The sequence below is a fragment of the Nicotiana tomentosiformis genome, chromosome 11, assembly GCF_000390325.3.
Source record: "Nicotiana tomentosiformis chromosome 11, ASM39032v3, whole genome shotgun sequence".
NCBI lineage: Eukaryota > Viridiplantae > Streptophyta > Magnoliopsida > Solanales > Solanaceae > Nicotiana > Nicotiana tomentosiformis.
Window position 1 is genome coordinate 122,350,127 of NC_090822.1, and position 22,315 is coordinate 122,372,441.

A 22,315-nucleotide genomic window follows, 5' to 3' on the forward strand; every position below is an offset into this window, starting at 1 on the left:
CAGTTACAAAAATATAGATTGACTTAGTGTTTTGTAATTTGATTGAAAAGTAGCCATAATTATATTTTCGTAATTGAGTACTTTTTTGTCATCTAGCAAAGTAGTTGACGAAGATGCAAAGACTTTCTTAAACATATAATTATCCATTATGAAAGAGCAACTTTTGGGTGCAACTTCTTAATTAAATATAACATAGTCAAAAAATACCAGATTTTTGACATTTATGGTTGATTTGGATTAATTTTCATATAACTCTAAATATAATATATTATTTCTTTCGAGATGATATACACGAGACAAAATATCTGGAGCCCATTTAACAACAAGACAAGGCCTTGACCAAAAATCCTTGCTAGTGGGCTCAAGGAGAAATTAGTTACTAAAGTCCAATTTGCTTTTTGACTTCATTTCTAGCCAAACACTCTTTATATCCTGTTTCGAAAGTCACATAGTAATTGAATTTGAAAATAATTATTCTCTTTAATTATAATGTAGTATAACTTTTCCATTTTTTTTCTTTTTCCATTATATTAGTTATTATTCTCTTTACAATATGTATTTTCTATTTTTAATATTCTCATTTTTTAACGAGGAAAAGACCAAAACAATACATCATCTTTGGCCGTAGAATAAAAGTCATACATATTCTTTCACGTGGATCACTAATAATACATTTACGTTAACAAAGTGGTGCACTTTTAGTCATAACACCGAAAAAAACCAAAAAACATACATTATCTTTGGCTTAGACTCAAAGTCATACATATTCTTCTACATGGAGCACTAATAGTCCATTTACTTTAACAAAGTAGTGCACTTTTAGTCATAACACTAAACACATTTTATTTTTTAACAGAAATCTAATATCTGACAAAATATATGTTCACTTTATTTTTTTGTTTACCGAAAGAAATAAAGATGACAGATTTATCTAGATAGCAAATAGTAAATATACATAAATTTTATTTACTATTTATCTATTTACTATACGTAAAATGTATATTTTACTAAGAAATGTTAAACACCGTTAATTTTTATTTGCAATAATTTTTATCTAGATAACCTCAAATGTTATCTAGATTTTTTTATTATATATACATAAAATAAAAATAAATATTATGTTTACTATACGCTGACTCCCATAAAATAAAAAAATATAATAAATATATATTACGTATATTTATTTTAGTAATAAAATTTATTTTACTCTCAGCAGTGATTTTACGTATATTTATTTTATGCCAACGTATAGTAAATATTATGTATATAATAAAAAATATAGATAACATTTGAGGTTATCTAGATTAGGAATCATTGCAAATAAAAATTAACGGTGTTTAACATTTCTTAATAAAATATATATTTTAAGTATAGTAAATAGTTAAATAGTAAATAAATTCTATGTATATTTGCAATTTGTTATCTAGATAAATCTGTCATCTTTATTTCTTTCGGTAAACAAGAAAATAAAGGGAACAGATATTTTGTCAGATCTTAAATTTCTGTTAAAAATTAAAATGTGTTTAGTGTTATGACTAAAAGTGCACCACTTTGTTAAAGTAAACGGACTATTAGTGCTCCATGTGGAAGAATATGTATGACTTTGAATCTAAAGCTAAAGATAATTTATGTTTTTGGGCTTTTTTCAGTGTTATGACTAAAAGTGCACTAATTTGTTAAAGTAAATATACTATTAATGCTCAATGTGAAATAATATGTATGACTTTCATTATAAAGTCAAAAATAATGTATTGTTTTGGTCTTTTCCTCTTTTTTAACCTTTCAACATGATGCCTATAGTGCGCTTCCATATAACTTTATAACTTCTCACATTTTGCTTCTTCTTTTTCTATTTATTATTATTTTTCTTAGTTGTTAAACACAATTTCATATTTTACTAGCTTTGATTTTTATTCATTAGTATAAAATAAATATTACTAAAAAATATCTCAAACTCATATTTTAAGGTATTATTTAAAAAGTGCAGCAAATCTTAAATTTCATATTTTACTCATATGAGTTGGTAAAAAAATTAAATTCATAATTGAAACATTTATCAGTTATTTTCAATTAAGATATTATTTATTTGAAAGGTAGTCAAGATGCCAATTTTTTTTTCCTGATATTAGTTACCAATTTATAATTTTTTATTTTTTTATTTTTTTAAATATAGTTTTAATATCTTGATTATAAATAATATTTAACATTTTTTATACGTACACGTATTTATAACACATTAATAAGTTAGTAAAAAATTAAAATTGTCATCGCAATTTTGATTAATCTATTCAAGTAATAATATTATTTATTTGAAAAAATATTATTTATCGTTTATAATTATATAATATTTCAATAGGTTCATCTGAAAAAAATACTTATTTAACTATGGAATTACACTTGTCCAATCAAACATGACAGTGAGAATTATATTATGGTAAACAAACAGGTCAGTTTAATTACAATACTATGTAATTACCAAGGTGTGTAATTACTACCCTAGTAATTATACAGCCTGATATAATTATACAGCCTGATAATTACACATGGCTTTCCTGATATACCCTTATTGTAAATTTTGGGTGGCCTATTCGCTTTTTGGACCGTTGTTTAAAGTTTAGCCCTCGACTAAAATGTAATTGAAATATAATAACTTTTCAATGCGAAAATAAAATTTGAATAAACAAACTTATGCGTAAAATATAGAAAAACTCAAGTACAATGTGTCATAATTCCATACACCAAGGCTTATAAGTAAATCACACTATTTATACTGTAAATGCACTATTTTTATGAATAGTTACTTGTCGCTGCAGGTCAATTTAATATGGTACTGTAAAAAAATGTATACAAAGTCAATGCACATAAGTTAAACTTGTTCATGAAACATCCATATTAAGCAGTAATAACAAGTACGCTTTATTCTAACCCTGCTACCGCTCAATATTGGAGGTAGTCCTGTTTAAAAATTCAGTCACTTGATAATTGAGATTCTTCGCTTGTTTTAAGTTTTAACCACCCATTAACCAAGAGTGATTTTTCAATAGAAAAATGCAGCTTTGCAGTAGTGGACAAAGTTCGTTTTTCAATTCTCCTATGTACCTTTCAACAGTATTTAATTTATTACCACTCTCTATTACTGCCTGGTTATCCCACACAGAACGTCACAAAGAACAAGAAAAGAAAACTACAAAAACAGAATAAATCTTCAGTTTACATTGTACAATTGCTGAATCCCTCGTCTCAAACTCGTCTTTATTAGTTTTTGTAGCTTCTTGTTCATAAACTGAGAATTCCACAATATTCGAGATTAATATAGGCGCTCCCAAAGCTGACTCACTATTGCTCATTCACAAAATATAGTTGAATTATAATTCTAATAGAAAGAAGCTTCTCTTCTAATGTTCGATTAAGCCACCATAGAGGTAACTGCTACTCTGCTAGTGTGGTGCAAGAATAGTTACACTCATGTCTCATGTGTACTGTTCTAATACCATAGCCATCTATGTGATTCAGAACAGAGAAGTAATTGATGACTGCAGATTCGAGTTATGTAGGCTCAGATGTCTTCCTATAAAGCAAAGTTACCAATGACCAAGAATATAATAGAAACAAGATGGGAATTTTTGAAAGAAAAAATGTGGTATACCAGACTCAAACATTAGTCTCAACTGATCCACATTTGTAATTTATCAAAGATCCCAATGAGAACTTGTAACCTCTGCAGTGTATTAAGATCCGCCAAAACAAGAGTAAAACCCATTCAACAAGAGAAAGGGAAGTGGGGTTTCAAAGATTTAACCCGCTCTAAAATTTTAAATTATTACACAAGGCAAAGGAAAAACGGTAATTGTCTCCCCAAATGAATCCTCAAACGTAACTCCAAAAAGATTTTCATCACCATCTAATTCTAAAAGGATGTTTAGAGGCTGACTTAGGCACCACCGGATCCGTATTTCTTTCCAAAAACAATGACCTGAAGCTTGTCGTATCCGGCCAACACACCAGCACCAGCAACAGCACGAAGGATGTTTGCACCAGCACCCTTGAACAGGGATTTGGGACCCTCGTTCTTAACAATCTGGGAGAATGCATCGAACGAACTCTTGTACTTAACGGCCTCACCAGACGTCATCATCATTCTTCTTCTGACTGTATCAATTGGGTAGGAAGCAAGACCAGCACCATTGGTGATGAGCCAACCAAGACCAAAGCTAGCAAAGAAACTATCCTGTATACATAGAGTCCATGGGTCAGTCACTCCACAATTTTCATACTAAAAAGTCTATCTATCCATGTAATGTAATAACTAAGCCTCAAAATCCCAAGTATTTATCCACCCTTAAAGCAAACAACTCGAGCAACATGAAAATATCAGCTGAAATTAAAGATCTTCACCCAAATATAGTGAGTTCTTATCACTACCCAAATAAGTTCTCAACATCCACTTTAACACGAAAACATTTATATAGCCAAAAAATGATACACCCAACTAACATTATGGCAAGGAAGGCAAAAAACTTAGAATAGCAGAAAGGTTGAACTAGCAGTGCAAACACACCAACAGATTAAAACACTAACCTGCAGGTTTCCAGTCAAGAGAACAGGCTTCAAAGAGTCGTACATTCCAAAGTACAAACCACGGTAAACAATGATACCAACACATGAAATGTTGAATCCACGGTAGAGACCAGCAATTCCATCAGATTTGAGTGTCTTCCTGTAGACATCAACCAAACCGTTGAACTGCCTCTCACCTCCCTTCTTTGAGGCCTTGGCATCATTAGCAAGACGGGTACGAGCATAGTCCAAGGAGTAGACAAAGAGCAATGAAGAAGCACCAGCAGCACCACCAGATGCAAGGTTGCCGGCAAACCACTTCCAGTAGCCATCACGGTCCTTCTTGAAATTGAAGAGTCTCTTGAAGTAGTCCTTAAATGCAAAGTTCAAGGCCTGTGGAACACATAGTATCAGTCAGTCAATGCTTGACTTAAACAAACAGAACAGCCAAGGTGTGTGCATCTCATAAATTTCACTCATCAAAATGAAGAGAGATAGATGGTAAACCTGAGTGGGGAAATAACGGATAACATTAGCAGTGTTTCCTCTCCATAAAGACCCAAACCCTTCTTCCTTAATTGTCCTCCCAAAACAATCGCCAATTCCCTTGTATGGTTCTGAGAGCCTACCAGCCTTGAGCATCTCATCTTGATTTTGGATCAAAAGTTTAACACGTTCAATGGGGGCAGCAGCGGTCTTTGACACAGCAGCAGAAACTCCACCCATGAGGAAGTCAGTGGCAAAAGCAGCAAGTCCTTTCTCTTGAGGAGCCTGCACAAACACTGGTGAAGCATTTGAGGTGATCGATGATAGATCCTGAGTGGCTTGGCATGTTTGTAGTCCAGCATTGGAGTAGTTGCCATAAGCAAAACGCCTTTGGTAAACAGCAGGCTGCACGCCCCCATGGCGAGCATGGACATCTTGGGACAGACTTGAGCTCAGGTGTAGCTGGTTAGCTGCTTTCTGGAAGACAGTTGGGTGCTGGTTCATATCTGCCATTGCAATGTTTAACGAAGTCCTGCACAGTTAGAACATTGGAATCAGATCTCTACATTTAAGCTCTCCACAGACAAGCCGTCCACGAATTCAGCAAAGTACACAAAATTGCTGTCATAACAACTAAAAGAAAACATCTTACTTCTCATCATTCAACTGCATGTTCACAACATTATAGAAAAACCAGTCACAACATATACCAACTCAAACATGAACCATTATCAAATCAATTAGACATGGTATTCGCACATTTACCAGTTGTCTTGAAATGGCATTTCCTTTGCTGCTTTAGAAATGTAACTGCCAGTTTTCTTATATCTACATAGTAATAAGCTACGTAAAACTACAATAACTTACACTTTTAAGCTAAAATCGCATGATAAATCTCCTTGAAGTCAAATCACTAAATAGTTTAGGCCAGAAAATGTGCATTCAAAGCTCAAAATTCACCAACTTTACACAAAAACATAATGACACAATCAGCACAGCTTCAAACAATAAACAAAAAGCTCTATCTGGAAACTGCAATAAAAAAAAGGGGCACTAAGTGCCGAGATCAAGCATCACACTGATCCACCCTATATAAAAGGATAATGTAAGACCCATATGAGATATAATCTAGTCTAAAATAGAATTATAAACCTGGACTTCCCAATCCTAGAAAACAAAATCACAAAACAATGAGTGCATCGCTAGTAGTCTAGTACAGAATCAATTCCAATTTCATATCCAATTTAGTTTTACAAAAAGAATTGTTATAGCAGTACCAACTCCAAAACAATTCTCAGTATCTGTGGCACGAAATACTTACTGTACTCATATCATGCCCTGACAAATAGATTCCTATACTCATACATTCAACATAATAATAAAATAAACAAACCCACATAAACTTAAGCATTTAAATAGTATTAAAGTACCAAGTAGCAATTTTACATACACTAATATTAAAATTTGACCGTGGAGCAGCAAAATGAAACAATCTAAGATGAACAGATCAAAACTATAAATCGCTGACCAGATCTGCAGATTCAACAATCAAAAAAGCACTGCAAACATAAATCGGATCAGCAAAAAAAACAGATCCGTTAAAATAACCCACATTTCTAACAAAAACAATAGCAGATCTCCATAACACCTTTATATCTACTGCGCAACAAGCCTCGTTAACGTTAAAAATCAGAAATCCGCTATACTTCACAGATCTAAGTAGCGAAAACTGTAAAAAAAAAAAAAAAAACAATAAAATGAACATATATACATAGACTACTATGAAATGAGGCTCATTAAAGTTACAAATCCAAAAAAAATCCTTATATTTAACAGATCTCAGCGGATAAGAGTGAAAAAAACAACTAAAATTAAAACGATGAAATCGCCATATTCAGTAAAGTTACAAAACCGAAAATTCTCAACATTTTACAGATCTATGCAGAGAAAAGCGTAAAAACAATGAAATGAATATACAAACATACATAAATATGCAAAACGGAGATCAGAAATATGAGAATTGTTAAAACGATCTATATGCAAATAGCATTACACAGTTAGAGAGAGAAAGGTACCTGCGTTCGACTCGCCTCGAGAGTAGTGATGGAGAGGAGAGGAGAACGAGGAGTAGATGGTGATGAGAGAGAAAATATGAACGAGGGGTAAAAGGAGTGCTAAACGGCGAATACAACACTGGTATATATAAGGTGGCTGGCTCTGTGACCTATTTTCTGGGAATATTTTTAGAGGATTTTTTACTTTTTATCCCCACTTCGCGCGGGCGCATATGATTCCATTTTACGGCTGTGTACGTAGTAAGGGTGTTTAACGGGCGGGTTTGAACGGGCCAGATACAAAAAAAATTAGCCCGTTCATTTAGGGCTGTTAGCAGGCTGCGTTAGTGGGCTACACTTTTTTGAAGTTTTTTTTTTTGTCTGTCCGGGTTCGGGCTTTTAGCGGGCCGTGGATTTTTATTTTATTTTTTAAAGTACGTTTTATTTTTCTTATTCAATGTTATTGATATTAAGTGTTTGCAAACTTTTAAGGCTTAGAATTAAACTTTGAAGTTTAAAACTTTACAACATCTTCAATGACATCCCAAGTTCTAGATGTTAACAAATGGCTAGGATCGGTATAATGAGAATTAACAACTTCAGTTATTGGCATTCTATATTTATAATAATATTTTAAGAATAAATAAGTATAATTCCACCTAGTAACTATTTCTTCACGCATGAGTCTTGGTTTTAGTCCATAGTGTAGATATTTTTCTTTAAATGCATTTAATCTAGCACTTCTATTATTTCCTTGAATTACACCAACAACTCTTCTAACTAAAGTGATATCATCTCTAAATAATTCAAGGCCACTCTTCACAATCAAATTATAAATATGACATGCACATCTAACATGAAATATTTCAGGAAGTGGTGGGTGTAGATGCAATTTTAATATTGTAATAGCAGCATTATTGTTAGAAGCATTATCAAAATGACACACACAAAACTTTTTCTGCAAGATTCTAAAATATAGCAACTTCATGGATAGTATTACTTATAAATGCACCAGTATGACTTTGATCTTCATCGTATTTAAAAGCAATAATACATTTTTGCATACAAAAATTACCATCTATCCAATGGCATGTAACAGTCAAATAATCATTACCATTTACAGCACGACCAATATCAGAAGTAAGAGAAATTCTACAAGAAAGACTGGCGAACAAATAATGTATATATGTCTGATATTGTCTGAAAAGCTTAAAGATATCAGCTCTACAAGTACTTCTAGGAATACCTTTAAACAAAGGGTTATAAATTCTTTGAATATAATAACAAGATATGGTGAAGCAACAAAACTAAAAGGTAAACAACCTAAAATAATCATTTTAGCTAATTCTTCCTGATCTTTCTTAATATCGTATTTACCTATTAACCCTAAAGTACCCGGGTTAAGTTTTTGTTGCCCATCTTCCTCATCTACTCCCCAAGCAAGAGGGTGGTTGTCTACCATGTGCCTACGAAGTTGACCCGTCCCCCCTCCCTTACCAGTCTCATGTTTATAAATATCCTTACAAATTTTACATCTTACATAATTTTTATCTTCTTATAGTCTGTCAAAAAAATTCCAACACTTACTTCTTAATCTTCGATTCTTCTTAATAGGGAGGGGAGGCCTACTTGTATTACCACGACTTCCACCCCTAATATTTTGAGTTTGACTAGCATTACCAGGTGTAGCAGGTGGTGTTTCAAGATTATCAGGTGATGGAAATGGAATATCATCTAAATCATCATCTATACCATAATTTTCTTGAAGTCCCTCATAATCTACATTTAAATTTTCACGTGAACTTTTAGAAATATGTGTAAAGCTACTAGAAGAACAAGCACCACCTCTTGATCTTTTGAAAGTTTTCTTACTACCACCTCTACTAGTGCACGCTTTTTTGGCTACTCTAAATATATCTATTATGTAAATTAAATTAATAATTATAAATAATAAAATAAATGTACACCAAAGAAGAGAAAGATATAGAACGAGTGTACCAGGATTCCGGATGCCGCACTAAATTTGATATCAAAAACCAAACTTCAATTGATAGATCGATACTTGATAGTTGATACTTGATACCACACTTCACTTGAATACTTGATATTTTATAATAATAATTTTGTAATGGCTAAACTAAACATTTGATGAAACTTGAAATAATAAGTAATTGAAAATTTAAGAACAATAATCAATAATATTAAGAGAGAATTAGAGTAGTAAGAGAGTGAATTGTGAGAAAAAATGAAGAAGAAGTGGGGCTATTTATAGTTTTTAAAAGGTTAAAATTATAATTTATCAAAAACTAGGGGGTGGGGGCTATTTTCTTAAGAGGGTAGGCCGAAATAGCCATTTTTGCAAAAAAAAAAAAAAAAAAAAAAAAAAGGCCGTTGGCCAACGGTCATATTTGAATTTGACCCTTGGCAACGGTAAAAAAAAAAATATTTATTTTTAAAAAACGTTAAAAATCGGGCTGAACCGTATTGTAAACAGGTCATCCCGGCCCGATTAACAGGTATAGTACATAGTAGCCAATTCAAATCACGTTAGTATTATAACACTATGAGGTTTTTTTTTCTTTTTCTTTAGACATTTCACGTTTGAAATTCATTTGTTCGACTACGTTTAATATTTGTGTTTACCCTAAAAATCGGATAACAATTGAATTTATATACGGTTTTAAGGATACGTGATATAACTTGATACAAATTAAGTAAATATATTAGAATTTAAATTAACGATAAAAGAATAAATGCAAACCACACAAATTGAATAGTCTTACGCCAAACTCTTTACCAAATCGAACAACCTTGGCCCTCGAGTTCGATCACCCTTGAACCAAGAGATGTCTCAACTGATGTATGAACAGAATAAAAAGATGATAAAAGCTAGAAAATGACAGTATATTGCTTTATGTTGTGTAATGTGTTATGTGTTACATATGGTCAGACCCCCTTTATATAGTAGAGAGTTCTACTCTTGATACAATTTTATACAAGGTAAAAAATCTCATGATTTTCTAATCAATCGGCCTATCCTTAATACGTGCCGAGATTTTCGCCGTGATCTACAACTGATAAAGGATATTTCGTCCTTCTGTTATTCAGCTCGCCAAATTTTCCTCAATCTCGTCTAATCTCGATTTTGTTCTATGACATGGTCTCGAGCTTAACGATATAACTTCGCACCTCGGTTCGATATAATTCAAGGTCGAACTTTAACCTACCATATTTCAGTCTCGATTAGTCACATAAGAGGTGAACCCGGTTTTGATCGTATACAATTTGTAAAATGAAATTCACTAATTATATGTTTGAATTTGAATTCGCATTTGATTATTAAAAAGGTGTATCTAGATTTAAACACCAAATATTCAAGACTATTTGTGTATTAGCATCTCAATCTTAGAGAAAAATATTAAATTACCCGATGTTATACAAATATTTTTTTTGATAAATTACATTCTAAAAGCTAGTGATAGTTGGTAGCAATGATTATCGCCATGATTGTTGTACGATGGTGGTCAATGGCGATTGTGGTTGGTGGAGGAGAAAAACGATGGTGGCTGTGTAACGATGGCAAGTAGTGTGGTTGTCTATTGATAGTGAAAGGAGAAGAACGTACGATGATGACTGATGATGGTAGCTAGTGAAGTGGTCGCAAAGGCGGGGCCGGATTTAAAACTTGTGGATTCAAGATTCTAGTTCTTTTAAGTTACTCGATTCTAACTTAATAATTTGCGCATATTCAATGAATTTCTTAAGACTTATATAAGGTTTGGATCAAAGCTACTGGGTTTGGCTGAACCCGCAGCCGAAGGGCTGACTATGCTCCTGAGTGGCCGTGTGGTGAAAATTGGTTGTAGAGCTGATTTATGATGATGACTAGTGATAAAAGTGTTAGCGACAATGGTTAGGTGATGAAGCTAAGTATGGAGATTACACACAAGGCGAGAATATTATGAGCAATGATGCATGTGTTGTTGTCTGGAGGGTCTGTGCCTCATGGAATGGTGATATTGTCAATCGCACATGTCATCTATTAAATATGAATTGAGTGGTATCTATTGCTCTTATCTACATGCAACACTAGTTCGGTAGTTGGTGGGTTCAGTCAGTTTGGCCTTTAGTCGAAAGTTTCATTTTAATTGGCATGTGCTTGTGCCTTCTAGCATTTATTCGCATGTTGCGGATGATATTATTGGGATTTCATTCCGTCGCTTGATTATCAAAAGTTAGCTCTGTATACGGGTGAAACCGAGCTCATGAGCCTCCGACCAGATAAGCCAAAGCTCGAGGCATGGCAATAATGGACCAAAATCGAGCCAAAGTCCCACCGAACTTGAACCCCGGGGCATGACGCCTGCCTTCGAGAATATCGAGGCCACGATCCCGAAATCGGTCCTACCCTCAAGCGACTTTGAAGAACATTATCAGACAATCCAGCGTAGCTAACAGAAGGCCGAAATATCTGGGACCGGCCGAATATTACGGCAGGAATCTCGACGTGTATCGATAAGGAGCCGGCAATTTGTGAATCGGAAGATTTTTTACCTTTTATAGAGTTGTGTCACGTCATTTGTCGTTGACTAAGTACAAGTGCGACACTTGACAACTCGCTCATGATTTTGCACAAGGTACTCACATTCTTGCTATGCCATGTCAGTCTTACTACATTCAAGATCGCTAAGGAAATGTTAGAATACGGGAGAATTGCCAAATGAAGCTTTTGTATTAGAGAAAACTTGATTATTTTTTTGCTTGATGAGTTACAGATGAATTTCCCCTATTTATACTAAGCACCTAGGGGCTAGTGTATAAATAATAATTGTTCCACAAGTCCTTCTATATTTACAAATAAGTATACCCTCTAGAATTTTCTACATGACTAGAACATTCCAAGGCTTTCCAAAAGAGTCTTCCTACCAAGTCCATAAATATCTAGAGCTTTTCCAGGAAATTCTCCATAGTTCTAGAATACTCCACCATGAGCTAGTCCCTAATGCATCTAACCATTCCATATGGCAAAAATATATGCCAAGTGGCACCTACGTGGCATGATGATGTGTCAGGCCATGACCCTCCCCCCATCTAATTTTGTGTCGCCCTCGGCACAAAGCATCGACACGTACGCGTGCACCTCGCCTTGTCATGTGTACTTAGTTAACGACTAAGGATGTTACAGTTGTACCTAAAATAAGACTCCCCTACTATATAAATGGGGTCTAATAATTCATTTGATACATTGTAATACGCACTCAAAAGTAATACATTATTATTTTCTCTTTCTTTAAGCTCTTGTTCTTCTATTTATCAACACCGGTCGTGGTGAGCCTGGCTAGAGGGCAGTTATTCTATCAAAGCTGAAATTATCTGATTCGTGTGGTTTGAACTTATCTTATCTTTATTTACTCAACAACAACTTAATTTATCGCTTTGTGTCAAGTTAATCCGCGTATCATTAAAATCACTTACAAATTTAATTGTTATCTGATTTTAAGGGTAAACAGCTTGACGCCCACCATGGGGTGAAGGATAATAACGGCAATTTGATACAAATTCCCGTAACACACCCTATTTTACACTTATTTTTTTGAATTGTCTTTAATTCCATGTTAAAATAGAAGTCAAACCCACAGTATGCCCCTCTAAACACGGATACAGAGTCCAACACCCGGTAACGAGGTGCCCCCAATCGATCTCGGCAGAGTCATGGTGGCGGGTCCCACCGACACCAGTTCGTATGTGGCCATCAACATAAATTTGCCTACCGATCCCGAGAACATTGGGATCAACTTGCGAGTGATCTTCGAAATGTTACAGGTTCAACATGAGGCGATAGCCCAGTTGCAGAACCAAAGTCGAGCGTCGAGCAGGGTTGAGCCTGAGCCATCCCGTGAGTTAGTGTTATTCAGCTTGTAGTGGATTGTTTTTTGGGTTGTTTTATGTCTTTTTGGGATGTCTATTTTGCTATTGTTTAATGGAGTTTTGGGAGGAGAAATGGTGTGGATAAATACCACATAATGGAAAAATGGTGGATTAGTCGTTCTTTGTAACATTTTCGGGGTGTTTGACACAACTATAGTTGTCGTTTTGGGAATGAAGTGATTGGGGTGTGTTGGGCTGTTGTAAGTTAAATGTAACATGGATTTCGACTTGAATCCACTGTATGAGGTAACTATATTGTGTTCTTATATGTGCTTAAGGTTATATTGATGTTGATTAAGTTAAATGGATGGGCTAGACATGAACTAGTGAATAAAGTTGCTAATTGAGGATAGTTGGAGTTATGGATTATTTTCTTTATTATAAATATATGGTATAAGGCTGGAATCATAGATAAATGACCTCATTATCATGTTAATGATACTGTTAAGTTAAATTAAGAAGCCTATAAGGAGTGATATGGGGTATACATGTTTCAATCAAAGCTTGCCGCTCGTCGTGAAGTAGTTGTGACTTGTTGTTGTTATATGGTATCTTGTTATTGATAATTATGTATTACTGGATTTCTCTGGTCATTGTTGTTAGTATATGGTATTGGAGGAGGCTCTTATTACAGGGGAGATGCTGCCCAAATTTACATAAATGAGCTACTAGTTTAAGTTGTGGACTTAGCCTGTACTCAACACTGATTTCGAATCTCTTTATGCTATAGTAGATTGAGTTAAGTTGTTTGAACAATTGCTTGGAAGGTATTAAGGACTCAATGGAGTTAAGGTATGTTAAGGCTATCCCTTCTTTCCTTTTGGCATGATCCATACAGAACGAGCAAACGCGTAACTTTCATAAATGCCTTTATTCATAGAAGCACTATGAATGCCCATGTTGTTGATTCCCCATATGTCTTTTTATTATATCTTCTATTCATGGGTCTCAAAAAATACATAAGTTGATAAAGTTTATCCGAGAGATCTTATTGACTTACTTCGTTATGCATTGCATTCATTTATACATGTACATTGACTCATGACCAGATGGCGTTATATACACATATCTTATATGTATATGGGGAAACATTATGGCGTTATATACGCACCTCTACCTGATAAGTTGGTATACATTGATGATTTCACACACCGAGGCCGAGATGATATGATGGGCTACCCTCAGAGGCTTGATGATGTTATGTACGCATATTCCTATGCATGATATGCCATTTATACGCATATGCATGACATTATAAAAGTTTCATGATTCATAAAGTTATTCAGACTCACATGTTGTGTCCTTTACTCCATGTTTCTTTTATGTCTTTTACATACTACTTTATACGCCTTACATACTCGGTACATTATTCGTACTGACGCCCCTATTGCTTGGGGTGTGCGTTTTATGCCCGCACGTATAGGTAGACAGGTTGACGATCCCCCTTCTTAGGATCCTTGCTCAACGAGAGTTAGTGTGCTCCATATGATATGTATCTACTATTGGGTTTTGGTACGATACTTTTGTATACATATATGGGTATGACGGGGTCTAGTCCAGACCTTTATACAGTTGTGCACTCTATTAGAGGTCTGTAGACAGTCATGTATAGTTGGATAGTATGTTGCCTTATCAGCTCGCCCTACCGTATTCTATATATATATATATATATATATATATATATATATATATATATATATATATATTCACATATGTCTTTTGGACATATTTTCTCGCATATGTTATTCACATGTTTCAGTCATTTATTGCCACATTTTATGCATGACCTACACTTATTCCATATTTTATCTTAGACGTATGCTTATGGGTGTTTGACAGGTAGGCACGTGCACTCACCATGGCCCATCAATTGGGTCATGATATTTGTTCAGAAACCTTTTCCTCCGAGCGCAGCGCCGAAACCGATCTCGAAAACATTCCGACGGAACAACCAACCCAAATGAGCATGTGACCTGCTATACATGCGCCATAAAAGGGAATGACTTGGAAAATGACGAGATCGAATTTGTTCTGCTGACAAAGTTTGGGGAAACTCTATCCAAGGGAGCTATGGTATGGTATCACAACCTACCTCCTAATTCCATTGACTCGTTTGCTATGCTTGCAGATTCATTTGTAAAAGAACATGTCGAGGCTATCAAGGTCGAGACCAGGAAGTCAGACCTTTTCAAAGTGAAGCAGATGGATAACGAGATGCATAAGGAATTCGTGTCCTGGTTCTAAATGGAAAGGATGGGCTTGCCTCCGGTCGGGGGTGATTGGGTCGTTCAGGCCTTCACCGAGGAACTTAATACTCGAAGCTCGTTGTCTTTACAAAAGTTGAAGCAAAATCTAGTGGAATACTCGACTGTCACTTGGGCCGACGTGCATAATCGATATCAATAAAAAATCAGGGTCGAAAATGATCAACTCGGGGCCCCTTCTAGTCTGTTTACCCTATCAGATCAGTTGACAGAGCCAGGAGAGACATTGATCGTGAACCATGGTCGAATATGGATCAGTATCAGCCATACAATGACCCCCGAATAGGTGGTGGATCTGGGCGAAACCCCGTGAAAAATTAAAGCAGAAGTGACCGATGTCAAAACAACCAAGTACTTATGAGCAAAAATAATTTCCACATGCTAATCGGGCCGAAAGAAGCGCTAAGGATATTGGAGTACAACTTTAACGTCGTTGCCGCCACCATCGTATTCGCTATTGGACGTATCAGAGACACCAAATGGACTCGACCTTTACAGTTTGATCCAGATCAAAGGTATCCTTACCTAATATGCAAATATCACGGCACTCACGGTCACAAGACAGAAGATTGCCGGGAATTGATAGAGGAAGTAGCATGGCTATTCAATAATGGGCATCTTTGAGAGTTCCTGAACAACCGAGCCAAAAACTGCTTTAGGAATAGAGATTATGGTAAATAGACTGAACATGAGGAACTTCAGCATATCATCAACATGATCTTTGGTGGGGTCGATGTTCCCTAGGGACCGATGCTGAAGCGTACCAAAGTATCTATCACAAAGGAAAATAAACTCGGCATTTTGTGCCAAAGGGAACCTTATCCTTCAACGCTAAAGACGATGAAGGGATCGTGTAGCCCCACAACTATGCACTGGTAATATCAGTACTTGCAAAATAAATCTCGAATTAAGCGTGTATTAATTGATCAATGTAGCTCGGCCAACATCATCAGATCGAGGGTTGTGGAAGAACTTGGCCTGCAAGATCAGATTATGCCTGCGGTCCGAGTCCTAAACATGTTCAACATGGCATGTGAGACCACTAAATGAGAGTTAACATCACAGATAAACACCGTCGGTACAGTTCAGGAAACAAAGTTCTATGTGATAGAAGGGGACAAGAGGTACAATGCTTTGTTCGTGAGACCAAGGATTCACAATACGAGGACGGTACCCTCGACTTTGCACCAGGTGTTGAAGTTCCCCACGCCGAGAGGAATAAAAATAGTTTACGGAGAACAACCGGTCGCAAAAGAGATGTTTGCGATCGACGAGGTGGTCCCGATATCCACACTTACAACACCGAAGAAGCGGGGTCCAGTCACTACGGGAGAAAACAAATAGCAACTACTGACATCAACTCTGTCCCAACCGAATAAGCAGGAAATGGGTAAGGACGAGGACTACAGGGTTCCCAAGTCTTTCATAGCTCCCGATAATTCTGCGCTACCAAATCGACGATCGAGGGACTGGAGCAAGTCGTATTGCTCAAACACTTGCTCGATCGAAAAGTATACTTGGGAACGGGGTTGAATCCCAAATTCAGGAAAACACTCGTTCAATTTCTCATAGCTAACTAAGATTGTTTCGCTTGGTCCCACCTAGATATGACACGGATCCCTCTAGAAATAACCACTTACATGCTAAGCTTGGACCTAAAGTTCCACTTGGTCAAGCAGAAGAGGAGGCCCCAGTCCGAAGTCAAACATGCTTTCATCAAGGACGAGGTATCTAAACTCCTTAAAATTGGAACCATTCGGGAGGTAAAATACTCGGACTGGCTAGCAAACGTAGTAGTAGTCCCCAAAAAGGGGAACACATTAAGAATGTGTGTGGATTATAAAGATTTGAATAAAGCATGTCCCAAGGACCCTTTCCTTTTGCCTAACATCGATCGTATGATCGATGCGACGTGCGGCCACGAGATGCCGTTCAGGTAAAAACTTCCTACATCACCAATTATGGCACCTATTGCTATAACATGATGCCGTTCAGACTAAAAAACATCGGCGCCACTTACCAACGCCTAGTAAATCGGATGTTCGAAGAACAAATAGGAAAATCAATGGAGGTTTACATTGATGATATGTTGGTTAAGTCCCTGCGACCAGAGGACCATTTGAAATATTTGCAGGAAACCTTCAGCATATTGAAGAAATACAATATAAAGTTGAACTCGGAGAAATGTGCATTTGGAGTCGGGTTCAATAAATTCCTCGAATTCATGGTATCCAACCAGGGGATCGAGATCAACCCCGATAAGATCAAGGCCATCGAAGATATCATTATTATGGACAACGTGAAGGCAGTGCAAAGGTTAACCGGACGTATAGCCGCCTTGGGACGATTTATCTTGAGGTCTTCCGAGAAGAGCCACCGTTTCTTCTCACCGTTGAAGAAGAATAATAACTTCTCATGCACCCCGGGGTGCTAACGGGCCTTGGAGGAGCTTAAGTGATATCTATCGAGCCCGTCGCTGTTTCACACGTCGAAGACAAACGAACAACTATATCTAAACTTGGCAGTATCGGAAGCAGAGGTAAGTGAAGTCCTAGTCAGGAGGAGAAAGGTACGAAAATTCCAATTTACTATGTAAGTAGGACTATCGGCGAGGCCGAAACTAGGTACCCTCACCTAAAAAAGTTGGTGCTTGCTTTGCTAAGCGTCTCTAGGAAGCTAAATACTTCCAATGTCACCCCATATGTGTCGTAACCACTTACCCATTGAGGGATGTAATACACAAACCCAAGCTCTCAGGACGGTTGGCCAAATAGGTCGTAGGGATCAGTGGGTACGACATCGAATATCGGCCTCAGACTGCCATTAAGTCTCAAATTTTGGCAGACTTTGTGGCTGACTTTACACTGGCCCTAATACCTGAGGTCGAAAGAGAATTGTTGTTGAACTCGGGGATCTCTTCGGGAAACTGGACCCTCTTTACGGATGGCGACTCAAACGCGAAGGGGTCCAGACTTGGAATTGTATTGAAACCGCTCGCAGGTAATATAGTATGAGGCCATGATTGCAGGTCTCGAACTGGCCAAAAGTTTAGTGGCAGCGGTGGTCGAAGCTAAGTGTGATTCCCTCATCATGGTAAAACAAGTTAATGGGACCTTCAAAGTCATAGAGGAATGAATGCAATGGTACATGGATAAACTACAGGTAACGTTACATCGGTTCAAATAATGGACTTTACAATACATGCCTCGGGATCAAAATAGTGAGGATGATGTCCTTGCTAACTTGGGATCGTCGATCGATGGGGATGAGTTCAACTCGGGGCGGTTGTACAACTCATGAGATCGATAGTGGAAGAAGGTCATGCCGAGATAAACTCAACAAGCCTGACTTGGGACTGGAGAAACAAATATGCGGAATATCAGAAGACCAAAAAATTGCCTTCGGACCCAAAGGAATCAAGGACTCTGTGTACGAAGGCGGCCCGGTTCAGCATGTACGGAGACGGTACATTGTTCCGAAAAACGTTCGATGGCCTACTCGTTATATGTCTAGGATTCGTAGACACTGATTATGTTCTGAGGGAAATCCATGAAGGCACATGCGGAAATCATTCGGGTGCCGAATCATTAGTTCAGAAAACAATTAGAGACGACTACTATTGGATCGACATGGAAAAGGACGCGAATGAGTTAGTAGGAAAATACGACGGTTATCAAAGGCACGCTCTGACGATTCATCACCCCGGGGAGCTACTTCATCCGGTTTTATCCCCCTGGCCGTTCATGAAATGGGGAATGAACATTATCAGCCCCCTTCCATGGACACCCGGTAAGTCTCAATTTATATTGTTTATGACTGACTATTTTTCTAAATGGGTCGAAGCCCACGCGTTCGAGAAAGTCAATGAGTAAGAAGTCATTGATTTCATCTAGGACCACATAATATGTTGATTCGAAATGCCGATCGAGACCATGCGTGACAATGGGAAGCAGTTCATTGGCAGCAAAGTAAGCAAGTTTCCCAAAGATCATAATATCAAAAGAATCCTGTCAACACCATATCAACCTAATGGGAACGGGTAAGCAGAGTCCACGAACAAAACCATACTCCAAAACCTCATAAAGAGATTGACCGAAGCCAAAGGAAAATGGAAAAAAATCTTGCCCGAAGTCCTATGGGCTTACCGTACGACCTCGAAGTCCAGTACCGAAGCTACCTCATTCTCGTTGGTTTACGACGCCCAAGATCTAATACCGGTCGAAGTCGGAGAAACGAGTCTTAGGTTCTGATATGCAACCGAAGTATCAAATAACGAGACTATGAATACGAGCCAGGAACTGTTAGATGAAAGGCGCGAAGGCGCCCTCGTCTAGATGGCAACCCAAAAACAACGGATCAAGAGGTATTACGATCAAAGAGCCAACCTTCAATACTTAAATGTTGGGGTCTTAGTGTTGAGGAAGGTCACATTGAACACCCGTAACCCGAACGAAGGAAAGTTGGGACCAAATTGGGAAGGTCCGTATCAAATTATCGAGATCATCGGAAAATGGTCGTACAAACTCGGAGCAATGAACGGTGAATGACTACCGAACATTTGGAATGTAACTCACTTGAAACAATATTATTGCTAAGGTATGACCCCGTTCACTTATTTTATTTATCTACATTCTGGACTAACACTTGCAGGTAGTCTCCTAAGAACGACATATTTTTTTAGGCGTGAAAGCACGCGTTGTGCTCTTTTTTACTTGAACCGGTTTTATTCCAAATGCATTTTCCGGCAAGGTTTTTAACGAGACAACAGTAGATCGTGCTAACTTAGAATCGAAGACCGGTTGTCAGTAGTATTCAAGGATTCTCTATAATCGACCTCGAATATTGGGGGTATCACTCTTTGAAAATGAGTTTGGCAAGGAAACAAACTTTGTGCTCCAATAGTCTAGGCTCGATTGATAGAATTTACCATAAGGGCTAAACGGTTGAAAGAACCGTGCCCGCATAGACCACCCGAGCTCGGTAACAAAGCTTTAACACATGTGTAACTTTGTATATTACACACAAAATTGAAAGGAAGTTTCTACTTGGCGGATAAATATTTTGCCCTTTGGATTTTATTTTTTGTTACATTTGATCCCCCGAAGACATCGAGCCCAAGGGCCACGTCACTCGGGGACTACCGCTCAAGGCAGGTTTGGACATCCCGAGATAATAAAGTCCAGAGGCATAAAGCTTATTTGGCAGTGCTTGAACTAAAAAGGCCACGACAGTATTAAAATGGCTCGGAGACGTCCGATACCCATAACAAAAAACAAGGCCTTTAAAATTTCTAAACAGGTTCAAAATGCTACCCTCAGAAAATTATAATCTAAAACGTTCTGAGTATTTTAGGGAAAGTTTCCGATCATACCGAGACCCCATGAATCGACAATAAAATAATATTGAAAGAAAGGCCTATTCGAACCTCCGGACAAGACTTAAATATTATATGTTTGGTATATTTGTAATCATAAAGAACAAAGCGAAAGGAAACATGCTTAAAAGCTATCGTAGGGAAAAAAGGGCCAAACGACCTTGACAAAAAAAGTACATAAGTACAAAATAACAAAAACAAAGAAAAATATACAAGGCACTTAAACGGCCTGGTCTCCACTGGAGCCTGCCTCGTTGCCGGCACCAACAGAGTCTTCTCCGCCTCCGAATCTGTCCGAACCATCAGAGTTTTCTTCATCATCGGGATACTCCAGCTTCTTGGCCTCGGTTTGGAACCCCTTAGCACTTTCGACCTCGACCGATAAATCAAAACCCTGAGCATGAATTTCTTCGAGGGACACCCTTCGGGACTGCCACTTCACATATTCGATGGTATCTTTCACCCGGCCCTGGGTTTCCTCGGCAACGTCCTTATACTGGGCCACCGTTGGCATCGACTTTGGTCACTTCAACCACCGACTTGGCTGCTTTAAGCTCCTTGGCAAGAGTCTCTCGATCGGAAACGACTGAGATTAGCTGAAACTGAAGCTCCTCAACTTTTTGGGACTAAGCCTCAACCTTCTCCTTCGCCGCCCGGAGCTGGGCTTCCGCCGAGTGCAACTGCGCCCGGACAATCTCCTTTTTCGAGGCCAGCCGTCCATCCTGCCTCTCCATTCTTCGGCCTCGACCTTGACTATATCCATCTCGGCTCGGCTCGGAGTTGGTCGATCCGATCAATATTCTGCTGGACCGATAGGTTCAAATAATTAGTCACCGAGTCTATCTCATTGTCACTAACTTCAAAGATTTTTACATGTTCAACCAGGTCGACGTGTTCTTTACGAGCCACTTCTAATTCAGCTCGAAGGCTCTTAGCCTCTCATTCACGCTGCTCGCTGAGAATTTTGTAGGTATCTCTCTTCTCAGTAAGCCCTCTCACTTCGGCTTCGAGCTGGTTCAACTCATACCGATACCGGAGAAAAGTTTCATGGTGAAGCATCGAGGCCTACAAATACGAAGAAGAATATTAGGATTATCAATGAATCAGTTCAAGTATAAGAGGAGAAATTGAAATCATCAAGAGTTGTCTAAAGTTACTCGGTTTAGTGCTTGTTGTTTTTTATTTAATAGGCAGGGTGCGTTTACCTCGTTCATTCTGGCTTGGTCTTTCTCGGTCACCAGACACGGAAGATAACTGGCCACCCCTACGGGGGAAGAAAGTACCCGGGCATCCTCCGAAACAGAGATGATGATGGATTGCTTCCGGTCAGGATCCACGCTCATGGCAAAAATCGGTTAATCAATTTTGGCTCGAGTGAGGCCTACTTGCTCCCGAAGACGGACTCTTCTTCGGTACCTCTAAGTCACCCAATCCCGGTGGCGTCCTCCGTGGCAGTGGAATCCACGCCATCAAAAATGCTGCGGAAAGGGTCGTCCACCCCATTAGCTCCCTCGTTGGGGTGTTCTTTTACTATTTGGGCCTCGTTGTACATAGACTTAGTAAATGAGGGTGACTCTATGATGTCTATCATACCGAGTGCTTCCTTCGGGGCATTTTCGTATCCCGAGAAGCCTTGACCCCGGCCTCCTCAT

At 37.8% G+C, this 22,315-nt stretch overlaps 1 protein-coding gene across 1 annotated transcript; it reads right to left on the reverse strand.

The window, feature by feature from the left end:
- Positions 1–3,658: 3,658 nt before the first annotated feature.
- On the reverse strand, positions 3,659–7,280 carry LOC104115944 (ADP,ATP carrier protein, mitochondrial). The gene is made up of 4 exons (XM_009626688.4): positions 7,119–7,280; positions 5,065–5,575; positions 4,579–4,950; positions 3,659–4,228 (listed from the first exon to the last, which is right to left on the reverse strand). Exons 2-4 carry the CDS (start codon positions 5,554–5,556, stop codon positions 3,932–3,934), a joined length of 1,161 nt encoding a protein of 386 aa, XP_009624983.1. The 5' UTR covers positions 5,557–5,575; positions 7,119–7,280; the 3' UTR covers positions 3,659–3,931.
- Between the last annotated feature and the right edge of the window lie 15,035 nt (positions 7,281–22,315).